General features: G+C 44.0%; 2 protein-coding genes across 2 annotated transcripts in view; one reads left to right on the plus strand and one right to left on the minus strand.

The window, feature by feature from the left end:
• Nucleotides 1–2,521: 2,521 nt before the first annotated feature.
• On the minus strand, nucleotides 2,522–15,028 carry SFRP4 (secreted frizzled related protein 4). Its single transcript, XM_064418628.1, has 6 exons — nucleotides 13,945–15,028; nucleotides 13,715–13,795; nucleotides 13,559–13,624; nucleotides 10,794–10,992; nucleotides 8,076–8,139; nucleotides 2,522–5,572 (listed from the first exon to the last, which is right to left on the minus strand). The coding sequence occupies exons 1-6, from the start codon at nucleotides 14,528–14,530 to the stop codon at nucleotides 5,384–5,386; spliced, it is 1,185 nt and encodes a 394-aa protein (XP_064274698.1). The 5' UTR covers nucleotides 14,531–15,028; the 3' UTR covers nucleotides 2,522–5,383.
• A 991-nt stretch (nucleotides 15,029–16,019) lies between these two features.
• EPDR1 (ependymin related 1) overlaps nucleotides 16,020–18,350 on the plus strand; it is a 29,237-nt gene continuing 26,906 nt past the window's right edge. The window contains exon 1 of the mRNA XM_064418635.1: nucleotides 16,020–16,344. Within this exon, the coding sequence (XP_064274705.1) occupies nucleotides 16,082–16,344 (263 nt within the window). The 5' untranslated portion in view covers nucleotides 16,020–16,081. The remainder of the gene's footprint in view (nucleotides 16,345–18,350) is intronic.

The following is an 18,350-nucleotide window of genomic DNA, read 5'->3' on the forward strand; positions in this document are numbered from 1 at the left end:
AGATATAGTTGCAATTTTTAAGAATTTAAACATTTATTGTGGGATCAGCAATTATTTGATTTATAGAGTCAGGAGGACTCCGTTCCAACATAAACTCCATGAAGTCTCATAGATTAAAATCTTCCTGCAATTAAATTTACACAAAACTGCTGCATATAAAACTTACAGAAAATCTGACTCTGTCCATTTAGCTCATATCTAAATGCCAGTTCAAAAGAGAATGTGGCCTTTACAACTGTTTATTTAGAAAACATCTTGTCGTTCATCATAGAATTAGGTGGTGCAAAGATTTGATTATAATTCTTCCAAGACTAACAAAAGATAACATAATTATTCTTCTGATTTTTGTCCCAGCAGGAGAGAAATGGAACCACAGGGCATGTTTATTTGTACCACAAACCACATATTTCCTTGTTTAGGAACTTTAATGAAATCATAACCTGACACTAAAGACTATATTAAAGATCTGTTTCAGTTTAGAATGATAAACAAGAGGGTTATAAATCTCAAAATACTGTTTTAGAAGAACAAGTATATTTGATTGTACTGAGATTTTGTACTGAATTACTACATTAAAAAAATAAGACAACTGGAGAAAAAGCTTTTTTTCCCTGCCAAGAAGATGGAGTCAATCAGCTTGTGGCTCTGTACCACTTTTTTCCTTTTGCTCTGACTGCTGAATGAACTACACTGGCAAGTCAGACATTGCAAGTATCTGTTCAGTTTATCCACAGTTCTTTGTGTGCAAATGGTCAGCTCTCTGGTTACTCTGCTCAGAGAATACATACTGAAGTTCTCCAAGTATGTACAAATTAGAAAGTTTTCATCACATTGTAACCACAAGTAATCAAAATACTTAGGGTGTTCTGTTTGGGGCATTTCTTGGTTAGTCTGATACAACCATTAACCTTTATCTGGATGTAGACTGCTTGATATATTTAAGGTACTTTTGGGGCTTGATGTTAACATCCCCATCTAGAGAAAAGGAGTGCTGCCCTCTCTTGCTTTATGCTCATTTCCATAGCGTTTTATCCACCAGCCTTTTGGCAGCAACAGGAACCAAGCTAATACTAATAGATTACCTGGAAGGCCTCAAGTTGACTGCATATCCAACAAACAAGTTTGAAATGCTGTTTTACATTCCAATAAAGCTGTTGTTTAATTTCAGAGATGTTATATGAAATGTAGTGTTAGCAGTTGAAATTCACTGCAATTTTTCCAAGCTAGCCTTGGCTAGGTCTAATCAGAAGTAATGCATTTCTGTGGAAATTAATTACTTGCAAGTTGTTGGGGAATGGGGGAATTTATAAATTAAAACATAATTTTGAATGTTTGTTGACCCATATTAATGGATTATATTTATTTACAAAATTAATTGTTGCTGATGTAGCTTACCATAAAAATCTGGTTGAGGAAATGTTTTCAGATGTACATTTACATTCAACTGCTAAGTGCAACCAAAAAGCATGTGTTGGTTGTGCATAATAGAAGTAAATATTTTTTCAGGTTTCATTCCTAGATTTGGAATCTAGGTTACAATTCTGGACAAAAGAATTTAAGAGCTGTTTGAATATTTTGGACAGGAAAATCTTCTTTTTATTTGCTTAGGAAGTATTTCTCAGTCATATGCACTGACTGGATGAAAGTTGCAACACTGAATTGAAGTGACCGGGTCAGTCAGGTCTTGCTGGAGGGAGGTTTATGGGCTTTTTAAAAATGTGTTTCATAAAAGAGTTCTGAGTTGCATTTACAGTGAGCTTCTAAAATGGTGCCAATCATTCACAATTAGAGTAAATATTTTTTCAGGTTTCATTCTTTTGGAACTGAGGTTAGAACATTCAGTGAAAATACTGAATGGCACTTCCAACTAAACTGGGCACATGTGTGTGGGAGGTAGTAAGAAACTCACTAGAAGCATATGTTTGGTGTTCCAGGAAATTTTTATTTTATATTTTAAAATGCCAAGCCCCTCAGTAAGAAGGCTTAGCTGCAACACTAGAAAAAGACCCATTTAACACTTCAAGAATTTGGAATCTTAATTTTTTTCATCTTTAAGTAGATACAGTAATTACATTCATCCATCAGCAAACTATTTGCCTCCCTCTGCTGAATGGAGGTTTCATGACTCCAGTGGTGGAGTGCACCAGCACAGCAATGGCTACACCTGGCCATGGATGTGCACAAGAGGCGAGTCTGACATTTTTCCACATGGCAGGGAGCAGAGGTGGGGACTGCACCCCCTGGGGAGGAATTTGCCTGTTCAAACAGCCCTCACTGCTCCAACACCTATTTCATGCCAAGGGAAGGGAAGGGAAGGGAAGGGAAGGGAAGGGAAGGGAAGGGAAGGGAAGGGAAGGGAAGGGAAGGGAAGGGAAGGGAAGGGAAGGGAAGGGAAGGGAAGGGAAGGGAAGGGAAGGGAAGGGAAGGGAAGGGAAGGGAAGGGAAGGGAAGGGAAGGGAAGGGAAGGGAAGGGAAGGGAAGGGAAGGGAAGGGAAGGGAAGGGAAGGGAAGGGAAGGGAAGGGAAGGTGTGGGCATCCTGGGTCTGGATTCAGCTGGCAGTTGATGTCACAGGGAGTTAATAATTGTAGGGGATTTTCAAAACTGAGTGACTAGCATTAGTGATGAATTGGGTTGACCCATGGCTTCTTAAAATAAAGGAAAAAATGGGTTTGGAAAAACACACTACCTTATTAATTTATCCCTTGTATGTCTGTTCTTTGTATTATGATATCCCCTGCTTTTTGTTGTATTATCTTTCCTTCTTCCACATTTTCACCATATCAGATTGAAATTTATTCAGCATAAAGTATACATAAAAATGTTAAGGAGTTTGGAAACACCTGGCTTGGTGCATCCATGTCTACTCTCGCATATTGGAATGGTCAATCTAATGACAGCAACTAGGAGAAGGAACGGTGACAATTCATTGGAGAAAATAATTTGCACGTTTTTTCCTCTGACAAAATGGAAAGAAAAAGTTTTGTTCTAACAGTTGTAAAATAATATGTGATGTTGCTGTGGAGTCTAGGTAGCTGTTCCAAAAGTTCCATTTAACAAACACCACATTTGACTATGTTCACAATAAAATTTCTTGAAGTGATATATTATGACTTCAGTACTTGTTATTTCAACATCTCATTTATGTGACTGTCACTCCTTCTTTAATGGCTAACAATATATACATTTATTGGGGTACTTTAAATTGGGATCAATAGGTAATCAAAACTTAAGAACTCCTGCTACACAGTACACAAAAATATTTTAAAGTTTTCCAATCATTTCAATCATGCTTACTTAAGTCAGCATTTTCAAACCTGAATTAGTCACCTGCAAGTGAAATTCTGTCTCCTTTGATTTCCATTTCAGTTTCTCCATTTCACTGAACATGATTAAGTTTCCACCTACAGGCTGTATTTAAGCACCTAAGTTTGTAGTCTCTTTTTTTAGACATGTCAAACAGATAATTCCTACTAAAGTCAATATATCCTACATATGTTCAGCATTCCTGGCACCTGGAATGAATTTTGGATCTAATTCTGCAGGTGTTCCTTGTCAACAAAGTACTGCACCTGCCCAGAATTACCAGTAGTGCTACATTCAACTCCTAACCTTTGTATATTTTAACCAGTTGCTCAAAGCTCAACAATGACCATTTCCATTGGTTTTTACCCCCGAATTATTCTATATGCTATTATTCCATTTTGTTGTAACACCTGCCGATCTTAAACATTGTAACTTGGCATCTAGGTCCCAAATTCGTGTTAGCAAATTACCAAGTATGTGATTGCTGCTACCAGAATCACTCCAGCACATTTTGCTGTGAATTTCACACATGCCAATTTCAGTGCAATTTTTGTCATGGCAAAGATCAACATGCTGACATGACCAATTGTTATTCCTTATGATAACCTACACAGAACTTTTTTTTTTCCTGACATAGAACTTCTCTATTATAAAAACCCTCATTTTACCAGAATTGACAAGTCTAGCTCTTAAGTCTTCCTGCAGGAAATCAGGAGGGTCTTTCAAGTATTTATCATGATCTTTTCTGATCTTAATGTTGGTGATCTTCTTGTGTGTTACATGAAATTGAAATCAGAATATATTATCTATGCTGCCTCACTGAGGTACACCTCAGATGCAATAGCATAAATGCCACCTTGGAGTTATATTGATTAGATTTGTATCACCTTTGCTGTTCTAATACCTTACACAGAAAATGTTACATCAGTAAACTTTACTGCATAAATAAAAGAATCTGCTTTTCCGTCACCCTTTTCAGCGTAAATGTTACTTTCTGATAAGAAAAACTGCAGATAGCCAGTTGCTTTGAGAAGCTCATTAATAGGGACAAGGCAGATTTATTTATTCATTTATTTAATCTCAGAGGAAGGTTAGAAATATGGTATCAAATGATAAAAAGTTATCCAAATGATTAATGATCCACTTGAAGCCCTATCTTCTCCGTAATACTGTACAGTAGCTGTCAGTTATCTTTAGAATAAAGCTTCTATTCCAGTTTTCATAGCAAAGCTATATTACAGCAGATGTATTACTTTTAAGAATTCTACAGATCTGTTCACTTGAATTGGTCTTTTCAAAAAAATACAGATTTTTCAATTAGAAGTTTAAATATATTCGAAATTAGAACAACAGAAGCCAGCCTGAAGTACAATTTAAAAAATTAAATGTCTGCTTTGAATGCATTTTTTACTACACAAACCCACAAGATCAAATACTATCTCTGTAAGTACATTTTCGGCACACACGTAAAAATAATCACATAATGCATACCCAGATGCTTGATGGTAAACTATGCTTTTGAACACACTGAACAAGGGCTGTGATTCCAAATAGCAGATAGGTTCAGCTCCAGCAACTGCAGTCATTGCTGCCTGAGATATCTGCCAGAGGTTACCATCCTCCTGCTGCTCTTCAGCTGCCAGGTCTAGTGAGCTCTCAGCTAATTCACAGACTAACTCACAGACTAACTCACCAACCACTACACCAGCTGAGGAGAGAAAGAAACTCCATGCAGCTCTCCAACATCTGGCAGGGAAGCAGACCAGACAACTGGTACAAGGAATCAAAACCTCTGGGAGCCAAGGCTAGTTCTGTCTAGATGGGAAAACAGAGCCCAAAGATAAAGCTCAGTCAGCTGGAATATGCCTACCTCATATTAGTGCAAACCTATGCTCTATGGCTTGCAGTGACTCAAAAGGATAAGCAAACCTTTTAACAGTAAAGTGCAGCAAAGAGGTCTATTTATAAAATGACATGATTCTTTAAGTCAATGAGTTCCAGATTAATAAAACATGCCGACCAAGCCAGATTGTGACCCTTATCATGCAGGGAAAGTCCTTCCCATTGGGAATTTCACACTCATACTCTTTTGGGGTTGATTTCTTTCTGGCCATTTCTTATTTTAATGGCCTTTTTGGGGCCACTGATCACTGGGTTGGTGTTCTTGGTTTGCGGTTTCAGGGCTCCACTCTGACCACTGCGTCCCGAATTCTGGTTCTTACTGCGCGCAGTTCGCCGCTTTTGTTCTTGCAGTCTCTGTTCCCACCTCTGTAGAAATGCCAAAGACAAACAGGATGAGTTAGGGAAGGGCACAATCATAAATAATTACATCTTAATCAAAGTTATCCTGAACCACTGATGCTAGTGCTACCTTTAACAGTCTCATACTCTATATTGCAAGGCCACTGATGTCAGCATATAATGGCTATTTGCAGGGAGTATATTCTAGGTTAGAGGGATTTTCCACGAAACCGTTGTTGGAAATGACAATTGCCCATCTTGTGTGCATGCTGCATGTGAGTGCCTTTTCAGAAACAGAGGGGAGCTGGCATCTTGCCATCAAAAAGTCAGGACCAGTATATTGGCGCTCCTTTGCAAGGCCATTCTTGCTGTCTCGCTGGATGTGCTACTTGACTTTTCCTCAGAAAAGTCTACAGGAATCAAACTATCCATTCACAATACATATTTAAGCACACAGCCACAAGGCGAGCTAGTATTTACTTTCTGTTTCTGCTTTTCCCTGGGGTGAAAAGGACTGGGCATGAACAAGCTTATGTTATGGACAGAAAATAGCGACGATCACAGTGAAACCATAGTGCTGAGAGTTGCAATGGCATGGTTTGAATAATGCACCTGCAGCTTTATTCTGCAGCATCCCTAAGAAATTTTGAAAAGCAATGAGCCTACCAAAGATAACAGCTGTCAGATTTTCAAATCCAATAGTGCAGTAGTTATAAAATGGGTTTTTACAGTAAGTTTAACTGGTCAGCTCTCCAAAACATGGAGGGATCCATAAAACAGCAACGGAGACTGCAGACTTTCACCTCTAGGAACAGAAATGCCTACTTTAAGGAAAACAAGGTAGGCAGTAGAACCCAGAAAGATCTCACCTCTCCCCTCTAGTATCTTTCCCTTCTGAAATTGCTAAAGGCAGTGGATTCACCCAGTGATCAGAGCAAGAGAAATGTTCTCCAGCTTGCCTATTCAGCATCTCTGCACTGACTTTGGTGTAGCTCAGACTCTTGTCCTGGCTAGAGAAAAGACCAGCAATGTTGTGGTTATGTTAACAACTGTCTTCTGTGGTTGACAGACAGCTCAAAACATCCATTGTAAGTGGTAACTCAGGACAAAATTTGGATGCAAGTCTTCAGAGATGAATGATGGGCAGTAAAATGAAGCCACTGTGATACCTAGTTCCATACTGGCTTTGTGTGGTCAGAGTTATTTTATGCATCTTTATAAAACCAAAACTACCAGCAGACATTTAGTTGTGTCCCACTCAAACATGTTTAAATGAGGATTTAATTTCTGAAACTATTAATATGAGAGGAAATTACATGTACTTTGAAGGGCATTTTTTTTTGGCAGTCATGCATCTATTTGACAATCTGAAAACTAATGCCCAAACATGATTCAAGACACAGTTAGAAATGACAAAACACTGTGAGGAGGTGACTAAAACACACTGTGTGCCAGTAACAGGCCATTAAGCTGACAGCTAAAGGATTTCAGGAATCCAAGTCATACGTCAATATTCTTCTAAATCCCACATGGCATCCTCTTCAATTGCCATGTATTTATTTTTTATAGATTTAAAGCATGTTTTCTTTTCCACACATAGGTTTCAGATGAGTAAGTGAAGAGGGTATGAGAGAAGCATTGAATCGAATTTTCTGCAAGAAGCTGGTCTGTAATCTAAAAGCTTCTGCTTATGGATTCCTACATCTCTTTTCTTCCTCTCTATCAATTGCCAATCAACACACAACTAAAACACACACGTACATCCTTAAACATACATGTAAGTCTCTGAAATGTAATGTAATGCTCTGAAAACCTTTCTGAATTCCAAATATAACTTTCTTCCATGTCTAAAACTGGGAGGAAGAATCAAAGCCTCTCTCAATCCATCCTTTCTTTCCATTAAAGAGATGAATTTACAAGTAGAGAGTGATATTAAGTGCTATCCTGAAGCCCCAAAAAGCAGGGGAATCTGCTGTGCCTGCCACGCATGTCTCTATACCAAAGACTTTTCCTTCCAGTGTTTCCTGAATCCAGAGAAACAATGCCCAATCCTTTGGTAGTAGGGACTACCTAGTGAGAAGTGTGTGTCTCCAGCCTGTAATCTTTAATGCAGCAAAAAACATTAATCCAGTGCAGAGGATTTTAACGTCCTTTCTTATCTAATGTGGGGTCTGTACTCATCTGCATATCACCTTCACTTTCATATCATCGCTCCTTGTGGTAGCAGGGATATGAAAGAAATTCCTAGAGACATTACTGTAAGAAACCAGAGTTCACATGAAGATCATCCCACAGAGTAAAATTAAAGAGAAATAAAATTTTAGAGACCCTAAACCACAAGATTAAAGTATTTAAAATTTTCACTTAAGCTTGGGCAACTATGAGGGCTGAAAATGTTCAAGTGAAAATAATGATAGCCAGTGGAGTTACAGATATCTGAAAGTCATCAAAGTTAATCAATCTGAAGTAAAACAAAGGTGTATAACTTTTTATCAAGAACCTCAGCATTCTTTGCTTTGGTTGTATTTACCTTAAATCTTCTGTTTAGTTGGTCCTTCCATTTTTCAACTAGACATCCATCAAGAAGCATCAACCTGAATATTAAGAAATATAAAATTATGTTAACAAATTATGGATATTTCTGATTTTAATTCCTGAGATGCCATTCCAGATGATTTGACACAGATTTGAGTGGACATGCACCCACAGGTACTGGTACTGGCCAGTATTATGTATGGGATAATGGGATACCATATGTCTCCCTGTGTGTTTGTGTGAAGAGTAGATTAAACTGATGCATTTTACTTCTGACTTTAAAAAAGAAGCTGTTTCACATGCACCAGCTAATATAGCTTACCTGAAAAACAGTAATATAATTATATGATTACTTACAATTGTACCCTTTCTATAAACACGAGGATGGCAGTATGTGTTTCCTACATCTAATTCCTTAATGAGTGCTTTAAGGTGAATTTGGAAGATGTATGGTTAGTGATACTTGCCATACTTGCCTACCAGTGAAATCTGACTAGCTCCTGCATAAAAACATTGAGTCTAGTTGTTATGAAATGAACAAAACAAATATGTGACTATTAAATATATATGCCTTAAACAGCTCCTAAAGCAGATTATTCTAAAGCAGTCTCATGTCACACCTTCCACGTCCCAGCCCAGAGACAACTTTTTTGTTTGTTTGGTTGAGATACCAGGCCTTAACATGCCCTAATATGAATTCCACTAAAATTCCTGAGGGTTTTACTTAGACACCAGTGCTGGCTGGAAACATCAAGACATTGTTATAAATGCACACAACACCACACAGCAGTGTTCTGGTTGGTGAAGGTTAAACAGTGTAATAGCAGGGCCTGACCTCCAGTTTCTATTAATAGTGTCACTGCTCTTAGCAGCTCAAACACAGTACAAAATTCTGCCTCTTGCAGTCATTAGCCACTGTGCATCCAGTGTGACCAAACATAAAAGGCCTAATGTGAGCGTAAACCTTGGAGAATAAGGACCAATACATTGCACATTTCTTTCCAAAGAGAAATTAGACAACTATCATACAGGATTGATGCCAAGGCCATACTGCCATGGATGAAACCACAACAAGGAGTACATCTGGCATAGCTTTGGGTTCAGGTCAAATTATCCAGTGAGGCTCTAACCCTAACAGGAGGCAAGAGGTATTTTGCCATTGACTGCAGAAGAGGTACAGCTTCCACCCATTCTGCCTCTGTCATTTTAAAAAACTGCTGTAACTCAAAACCTTCTGTTTTCCTGCCACTGAGCTCAACAGGAAGCACATATAATAGCTTATGTTTCTTTTTCAAATCCACTTTAGTACACTATATGAAATTAAAAACCTCAATGACCTTTAAAAACCATCACAAGACATTTAGTGAATAACGTGTTTTTTCCATAATAATGGAGATGCCGATTGTGATCTTTGACTTATGAAATTTCCCTTTCCTAACAGCCTCCAGGGGATCCTCTGCAGCCCTGAGCTCCTCCATTGCTGTTCTGGTCATAGTCCTTCTACATTAGTCAGAGCTTGTATCCCTAAAATGACTAACGCAAAGATGGTGCTCTACATTAATATTTGTGAAATACTTCCGGACCTGGAGGGGCAAAGAGCTGGGTAGTAATATAATACTGTGTCTGATAGCTCACCAAAAAACAAGACAAAGCAATCAGATGGCAAATTTTAGAAACACAAAATGCTACAAAATATCAACACAAAGCTCATTAAAAATATGGGCATGGCCCACCACGTCCCACACGTGGATGTTCTGTGGTCCTTACAAGTGTGCATGGCAAATTAACGACAACATCACACAGCCTGCACATTTTACAGACAGCCTTGCCTCCAAACTACACCACACAGGCCTACATGGAACCTAAAACACCGCAACTTGCTCTGCTGGCACCTATTGGTGTGCTTGGAGTGCTAATGTGGAGGGGATGTACGCTTCTGCCTCAAGGAACTGGGGAGAAAAGGGAACTGTGATTCATCACTCCTTACCCTCCAGGCCAGCAAGCTGGATTTCCTTCCATGCCTGGGGCTAGGCTGGCTGCCAGATGAAAGGTCTGGTAAAGTTTGTTTTGTTTTGCTTTTAATTTTAATCATACAGCAGGTCTGGCAAGCTGCTCTAAGAGTATTTACTTTTCATCTGCCATCTGGGAGCTGGAGCTCCAATGGCTGCAGCTTTGGCTGGTCCCAGTATGACTGCGGGATCAGAAACATCTCGCTGATGGCACTGGTCCAAAGTATGGACAGGCCAGTGGAGAAGGCCTGGCTCTGACTCCAGCAGCTCTGCTGACAAAGGATGTATATCATCTCCTGCTCACTCCCCTGGTGAAGCAGAATGATGCCAACACAGACCATCATCTACAGCCACCATTGGGCTTGCTGTAGACAAAGCAACTCATCCCTATGGAAAGTAGTCCTGGAAAAACACTCCCAAACTGGAGGTGACTGAACTGCTGCACGATGCTTTATCAGTATGCTGTCAGCATCTAATGCCACCAGATTTTATGCTCTTTGCGTTAGTCAAATTTTATAAACACATCATGGCAGAGAGCTGAGGCTGATGAAGTGGAGAAAGTCAGCTGTGAAGGTAATGGAAACACGTATGTGTATGTATGTTATCCTAAAACAAGCCTATAACAAGGAAGAGAGATTTACTGGTCCTCCTTCTTGTCTATCACAACCAGCTCTAACACTTTTCTGCAACACATCATGGCTCACCTTGAGCGCCACTCATAGCACATGATGAGAACATCCTGCTTTGGTTGAAGAGGCGGGCACTGGCAGGAGGAATTTGTAAGAAGCGGCACTTGGGACAGAGGAATTGGCGTTGAAGACTTGAGTATGTCTTTGACTTCAACCACAGTGGTTATCTCATTGCAGTTCCCTCTTTCAACGCTTTTTACTTTAGCGTGAATGACTAGAAAATAGAAAAATAGAGGAGCGAGAACAATAAACAGTCTTAGAAATTTAAACACATCTCAAAATTAAATAAAATATACTGAATTGGAAGCTGTTGTTTTGGTTGTGAAACTAGAACTACTTCTGCCTGTGTGGGCATGAACAGTGGCTTAGAATAACAGAGGCCTGATCTCAATTTGGTTTTCAGTAGGACTGTTGACAACTGTAAAATTAAACATGTGCTTAAATCTTTGCCAGATCAGGCCAACCAATCTCGCCTGGAATCACACACACAAACAGCTCCTTCAACTCAGACTTGAAGAACCCTTTGCATAAATCTAACTCATTCTCCAGCCACATCTGGCTATTTCTGATTAAGTAATGAATAATTTACCTCACAGACAGTTGTCGTGAATTCAGTCTTTTCAATAATAAAATAACTTCCTGTAGATTGTAACCAGGAAATACAGTCTTTTCTTAAATATAAGAAACAAGGGAAGGCTACGAACAATAGTCAAGAAACTAAGAGACTTAGGATTTCCATGATTTACTTGAGTTATATTTTTTTTCATCTTTTGCCTTCGGATTCTATACCAGTAGTGAGATCCTTAAATAAACAAGACACTGAAAAAGGTTCTTCTGACTCTGAATACACAATCATTTGTATTTCTTACCTTTCACTGAGGAAAACTGCATGTCTGCACAGATGCAAGAAGGTGAAATGCTGTAGATCACTCTGAAATGATCCCTGGGCTAACTTTGTACCTACAAACTCTGGCATCACTCCAGCATTTCATCCCTTATCTCTTGTGAGAAATATCAGATATAATAAATTAAGTATGATTTTTACATAAAGGATTTTGTCTCTAGGAAATGTCAAAATAAAAAGGGTTCTACTGTCCAAAAATTCTTCAGTGAAAGAGACATGAGAAGTGTATAGCCCACAGCCTGCCCTTGCCAGCCACACAGGGTCAAAAGCCTCCACATGAACCTCATAACATTTGGAATAAACTTCACACATGGAAATCAGGAGAGCAGCACTGTGAATGCAGTCTGGGGTTTATGTGCTACCTTTATTAGGATACGTATACCAGACACAAAATATGTGAGGAATTTCAGTTTTGGAGACTCACAATCCGTTTTCAAGTCTGATTGGTACAACTGAAAGTATAATTTGGCTGTATGTCTTGTTGTAAAGGTTTTCAGAAAAAAATTGATTTATTTTTAACTCATTAAATATTGTCCCTCAATTCATTTTCCATATAAATAGGTCTATTTATCTCACAGGGTGCTGAATAAAAATTTACATCTCAAAAACAAAATCTTGATTTCACGAATTCAGTGGAAGTAAATTTTGGACCCCAACACACAGGTTTTACTCAAGGAACACTCCCATTGAAATCACTGGAATCAGAATTTATATGGCTAACACCTGATTTCATTTTGGAACAGACATTTGATATCACTATTTTTTCATAAGTTTCAGGCAACTGTGGAAGCTCATTGTTCCACCTAAACACATCTCTGAGTTGCACTGACACAGATCAAAGAATTATACAAAAAGAGTAAGTTGTGTAAGTGCCCCAAAATGCTATAATGAACAAAAAATTGTACAATTACCTAAGCTAGAGGTTCGGCTTGATTATTCCCACCAAACATGCTAACAAAGAAGCAAATGGCTACAAATTTACTTTCATATGATATCAAACAAATAGGAACTGAACTATATTAGAACCCTACTGCAGAAGAACTACAAAAATGACTGGGAAAAAACCTGCCATTGAGAAAATACCCACAAAGTGCAAAAATGAAGCAATACTGCATATAAAATTCATAGTTAATAGGGGCTTTGTATTGATACTAGGTTTAATCTGGCGTTTATCTAACCTTAATTAGAGTTCATCTTGACTCACACCATCAGAAAACTGAGGCAGGGGGAAGCCAAGGGGAAACAGAGGTGATTACTTATTTTTGTTGCCAATATATGTCACCCAACATATAATAAAACTATCAGCTATCTCTGTGACTGGATGGTGCAAATTGTCACTGAATTCAACAATTCTGCACCAGACAGAACTTTGGCTAATAAGTAAAAGCATATACAAATTTCTAAAAACTTTTTACTTTGCTGCAGCTGGTTCACATTTACAAGTTTTATTTGGGTAGCAAACCCCTGTTTATGCTACCTGCTGGATGAAAACAGGAGCTGGCCAAGTTACCATACTCATGTCAGGGGTAACTGCCTTTACTAGAGTGACCTTTGCAGCAGCAACCACCCTTTCTGTAGAGCAGAAGGGTGCACATTACTGACATTTTACTGCTTTTGTCAGAAACACACCATCATCTGTGCAATTACTACTACTGCCTGCACATGGTGTGTGCTACAGCTGGATTTTGGAAGAGGACAGATAGGTATTCCCCGGCAAACACCCACTTGGAAAGGCTGTGTTGGAGCAGTCTCCTCATGCCACGCTTGCTGGATGTGGCCTGGGGTGGGTTCAGCACCCACACAGAGCTGCCTAACTTGCAGGGACACAAAGAGGACGTGGGGCAGGCAAAGTGAAGCATTTCCCCCATGCACTTACTGTAGCTGTAGTTCTTGGCCAAGTAGGTTGACAGCGTAGGTTTTGTCTTTTTGCACCTGCACCGCTCTTCAAAGGAAGAGAAGGGAGAAAGGTTGAGGGGTGTCAGAGGAACCCTGTTTCCAGGGGGGTGGAGGCGGGGGGTCGTCCTAGGCTCACCCTGGCCACGGCTCCTGCAGTCAGGCTCCAGGGGTCTGTCTGGCACCATAAAACCCTGTGTGAAGTCCGTCCACTTCACATCTGCAAACAGAGATGCGTCAGGGAGTGAAAACTGTCGGTAGAGGCTCCAGGTAGAGGAGCGTCCCGCAGCCCCCCCGTCCCACCCTGGGGCGTCCCGCGGGGCTGGAGGGAGTCCTCCCTCCCACCTCTCGCTGCCCCAGGGCTCTCACCCTCCGGCACGTCGGTGACGATGGCCTCTGGGGAGATGCAGACGCCGCGGTCGTAGACGGGGAGGTCGTCGCAAGCCAGGCTCTCGGGCCAGCTGTGGTTGTAGCGGCGCATGATGGGCTCGCAGCCGTCGCGGGCGCGCTGGCAGACGGAGCGGCACGGCTTGATGGGGTCGTAGAGGAACTCCAGGGTGCAGATGGGGGCGTACATGGCGCAGAGGAAGAAGGGCAGGACCGGGCTGCAGCCGGTGGCCACTAGCTCCTCGTACTGTTCGATGGCGAGGACGGCGTTTTCCTGGGTGCTGTGGTGGAGGTGGTTGGGCATGCGGGTGATATTCCAGGGCATGGAGCGGCACATGGGGATGCGCACCGCCTCGCACGGCGCGCCCTGCGCCCGCGGGCTCACCCGCAGCCACAGGGACACCGCCACCAAGGCGCGCAGCATCCTCTTCCTCCTCCTTGTCCTCCTTGTCCGCCGCCCGCCGCCGCCCCGCGGGTCCCGGCGGCCGAAGGGCGCGGAGCGGCGCTGCCTCCCGGAGCCCCGCTGCACTCGAGTGGCGGGAGCCGCCGCGCCGACAGCCATGGACATCGCGGGACCGCATTTATACCAGTGGCACGAGTGACGTGGGGCCGATCGCGCTCCCTTGGCAGCCCCTCTCCTCCGGGGGGTGGGGGGTGTGCGTGTATGTGTGCGTTTTGCTGTGCAGGCACGGTGACATCACCTCCACCCCGTTTAATCCCCCGGCGACATCACTGCGTCTCTCGGCCGCCGCTCCAGCTCCGTTTCAGTTTTCATCTGTGTCATAAATTCCTTCAGGTGGAAGGGGGGCGAGGGAGGGGGGGAAGGAAACCCAAACCACACGGTTCTGCCGCGGCGCTCTGCGCTCCGGCGAGGGGAGAGGAAAGGCGACGGTAGGAACCGCGGCTTCTTCCCCTGGGGCTGAACTTCGTACGCCGCGTTTTCTCAAGGGAGAACAAACTTTTTGCGGACTTGAGGGAGCTCCGGCGGCTGTTCCCGACGCGTCCAGGGGGTTGCAGAATTCCCTCCCTGAGCTTCGCACGGACGGGGAAAGGCGTGAAGTGCACGGGCGGACAGAGGGGCTCGTGGCCCGGTTTGCTCGGGACAGGGGGAGCGGCGGCGGGGCCGGGGCAGCGCGGGGCCGCTGTGGAGCTGCTGTGCGGGCAGCCAGCCCGCCGGCCCGCTCGCCCCGCCGCTGTCCCCCACCAATCGCATCTGCACACGAGTGGAAGAAGGGGTTTCAGACTTTTCCCAAGCTGTTTGTATTTTCCTTTCCCTGGTGCTCTACGGCCACGCGCCCCTGGTGCAGAGGAGCGGCGTGCCCAGGCGGCGGCAAAGGGCTCCCTCACAGCCCACCTCCGTTCCCCCTGGCACGGAAAGACCTCCGGGCCCGTTCTTCACTGTGGGAAATGCCGCTCCCCAGTATTTGAGGGACCCGCTGAGATAAGAAGATTAACTCAATGTTATCCCAGTGACCTGAGAGAGCCGCAGCGTGGCTCTGAGGTACCTGCCCCGGCCAGGTACGGTGGTGCCACTGGTGTTGCCCCCTACAGATGCAGCAGAGCTGCAGGGACGCAGCACCTGTGGGGCACGGGCTTCCCCTGGCCTTAGTGGGTGAGGAAAGCACATCCAGAGCAGCCAGGAAACAGCTGATACACCTAAGAGGGCAGTGGGAGATGAAGGAATTCATGTGGTGAAGGAATGCTTGGTGGCACTGTCTGTCCGTAGGGAGGCACTGAAATGCTCCCCTCGAGGGCAACATTAAAGCAGTTTGTCCCAGCAGGTCACTCCTGCTCGCGTATCCCCAACTCACGCAGAGTGCCCCGGGCTTGGAGCTCGCCGCTGCCCCTCTGGGCAGCCCTCGCTGAGCAGTGGGCACGGCAAGGGCTTCCACACCCTCCCGGCTATGGGGAGGGAGGCGTGAGAGGGAGAGGGTCCCGGTCGCCTGTCGCCGCGCTGCCTCCTGCCCCGCTGGCGTCCGGGCGCTGTGGCGGCGGCCGCCTCTCGCCGCCGAGGTGATGCGGGTTTGGAGGCGGGCCGCCCCCGCCCCCCGGCACAGCCTGCCCGCCCGCCTGCGCGCCGTGCGGGGCGGCCGTGCGCCGAGGGAGCGCGGAGCGGAGCATGGCGCGGCCGGCGGCCGGGCAGCAGCTGCGCCCGGGGCCGGGGCCGCCGCTGCGGCTGCTCCTGCTGCTGGGCGTCCTCCTGCTGCGCGGGGGAGCGGCGGGGGCGGCCGAGCCGTGCCAGGCGCCGCGGCAGTGGGAAGGGCGCACCGTGTTCTACGAGCACGGCTCGGGCCGCAACACGCGGGCCGCCGTCTCCTACGACGGCCCCAACCAGCGCCTCCGCATCCTGGAGGAGAGGAAGGCGCTCATCCCCTGCAAGAAGTAGGTGGCGGCGAGACCTGCGGCGGGGCCGGGCCGGGCCGGGCGGGGCGGTGAGGGTCGGCACAGAGCCCGGAGGCGCCTCCCGGGGGTGTGGGGTGATGCGAAGCCGGGAAGGGGGGTCTCCCTCGGGCCCGGCGTTGCCGGCGGCTCCTCCCCTGCGTGAGTCGGGGCAGCGGAGGCGAGGCACCGGCGTGCTGGGAACAGCTGGCGCTAGGAAACCTGTCACCAACGTGGCTTGGAGCCGTGTGTATATTTGTATATATATCTCCGTGTAGATATATGTGTATATATATCGAGAGATTTATGATCAACAGTGTCAACTTTTTACCTTCAGAAATACTACCCCCCCCTCCCCCCAGGGCTTTTGCTATTGAAATGGAATTTGAAACGAATCCAAAAATTTGTGGTGTAATGGGTATCATGAGGTATAATGAAGAGGCTATACTCAAACACGTGAATATCGGGGTAAGGGAGGAGGCTCTAGCTCAGTGATATGCTAATAAGTTTGAGTTACAAGTTCTCTGGGCCTTCTTGGTCCTTGTCAGTGCTTGGTCCTAAATCAGTGCCAGGGTGTCAGGATGCATCCATTACCTGTGGTGCAGTGTATTCATTCCCATTGCAGAGCTCTGCAGGACCTTCCTGTTTTTCAATTATACAGGATGTATCTGTTAAGCCCATAACTAATCCTGAAAAAAATCCCTGTGTCATTGTCTATTTCTTGATTTGCTGAAAAACAAATGTAGAAAAAAGCTGACGAAAGAACAGCCTCTTTTTCCTTCCTCAGCCTGCCAAGCTCAGGTTGGGTGGAAGAACTGATTGGCCTAGAGAGGCCTTCCTGAGTGAGACATTTCTGGCTACTGAGTGTCAGTCACTTTCAGACAACATGTCAAAACATACCTGCCAATGTGAGGGTAGCAGGTCTGCCCATACCTCCGCCTCTCCCTCCTACACATTGTTCAAATAATAGTGCATCCATCCTGGGGATGTGTGAGACAAGGTAATGACCAGCCTACAAATGCTGTATCATCCAAACTAATGGTCTCTCCTTTTAAAAGATCAATATTCCTTTTCCCTGCTTTTTTTTTTCCCTGACAATCAATTTCATACCAACATCACACAGTAATTGTTTTAATCTTTCCAAAGCCTGTGCTCTTATGTGGTCCTTTCCCTCCAAATCCCCTGATGCTTGTAGAACTGGTTTGTGTGTTTCATTCTCAGGCTTAACTTTCCCTCGTTGTAAGCTTTTTTCATTACTGTTTTTGCATAGGAGCCATGCGAAGAATGTTAAAAGCAACATGCAAGTGTTTGCTGGTGGTCTGCTGGCATAAAGCATAGAGTCTGACACTGGCCATGGGGTGCTCATGCTTCCTTTCTTCTGCAAGTCCTAGGTTAACTTTAATGTTTGACAAGCATAAAACTCTGCTACAAAGCCTGACACAAGTCTTTTCTAGCTTCTAAGTTGTACTACACTTATTTCTTCAAGCTTATGTTTATTTTATTTGAAAACTTTGTTTTAAGATTGAAGAATTACACTACATTTTAGACTCTGGGCCAGATTTTGTCTTTTTCCAAGATCTTATCTTTTTACATTTTTGATAAATACCTGCTGTGGATGCAGTTTGTCTGGGTTGGCACTAGAAAGAGGCAGAGTACAGGCAGGTGTGCTTGTTGATTTCTCCTGTTAGATTTTTGTTGTAGACAAATGTCTAACCTCAGAGGTCTTTAATGGGTTTCTAGACCCATGTTTTCTGCCATCCAAAAGTGGAGAGGGGTTGATTTTGTTATATGGGCAGTAGTGTCTGCTCAGGGCATGACCCAGCTTCCATTTAAATCAGTAGAAAGTCTCCCTTTGGTTTCAGTATGTGTTGGATCAGGTCTCTTGTGACCTGATCACAACTTCATTTCAGTGTGGACACAGTGACTTGTAAACTGAAGCCTTCAGAAGTTAGAGGCAAAGGTATTTATCCTGTCTTTTAAAAAACAACCTCTACTCCACCCTGTTTTGA

Source organism: Passer domesticus, chromosome 1 (assembly GCF_036417665.1).
Source record: "Passer domesticus isolate bPasDom1 chromosome 1, bPasDom1.hap1, whole genome shotgun sequence".
NCBI lineage: Eukaryota > Metazoa > Chordata > Aves > Passeriformes > Passeridae > Passer > Passer domesticus.

Excerpts from the sequence above, each read along its gene's own strand:
- SFRP4 (XM_064418628.1), bottom strand. The coding sequence starts at position 14,530 with ATGTCCATGGCTGTCGGCGCGGCGGCTCCCGCCACTCGAGTGCAGCGG. Across the intron at positions 13,796-13,944 it reads CGTCACCGACGTGCCGGAGG|ATGTGAAGTGGACGGACTTC; the intron begins GTGAGAGCCCTG and ends CTCTGTTTGCAG. Across the intron at positions 13,625-13,714 it reads CTGCAGGAGCCGTGGCCAGG|AGCGGTGCAGGTGCAAAAAG; the intron begins GTGAGCCTAGGA and ends CTTCCTTTGAAG.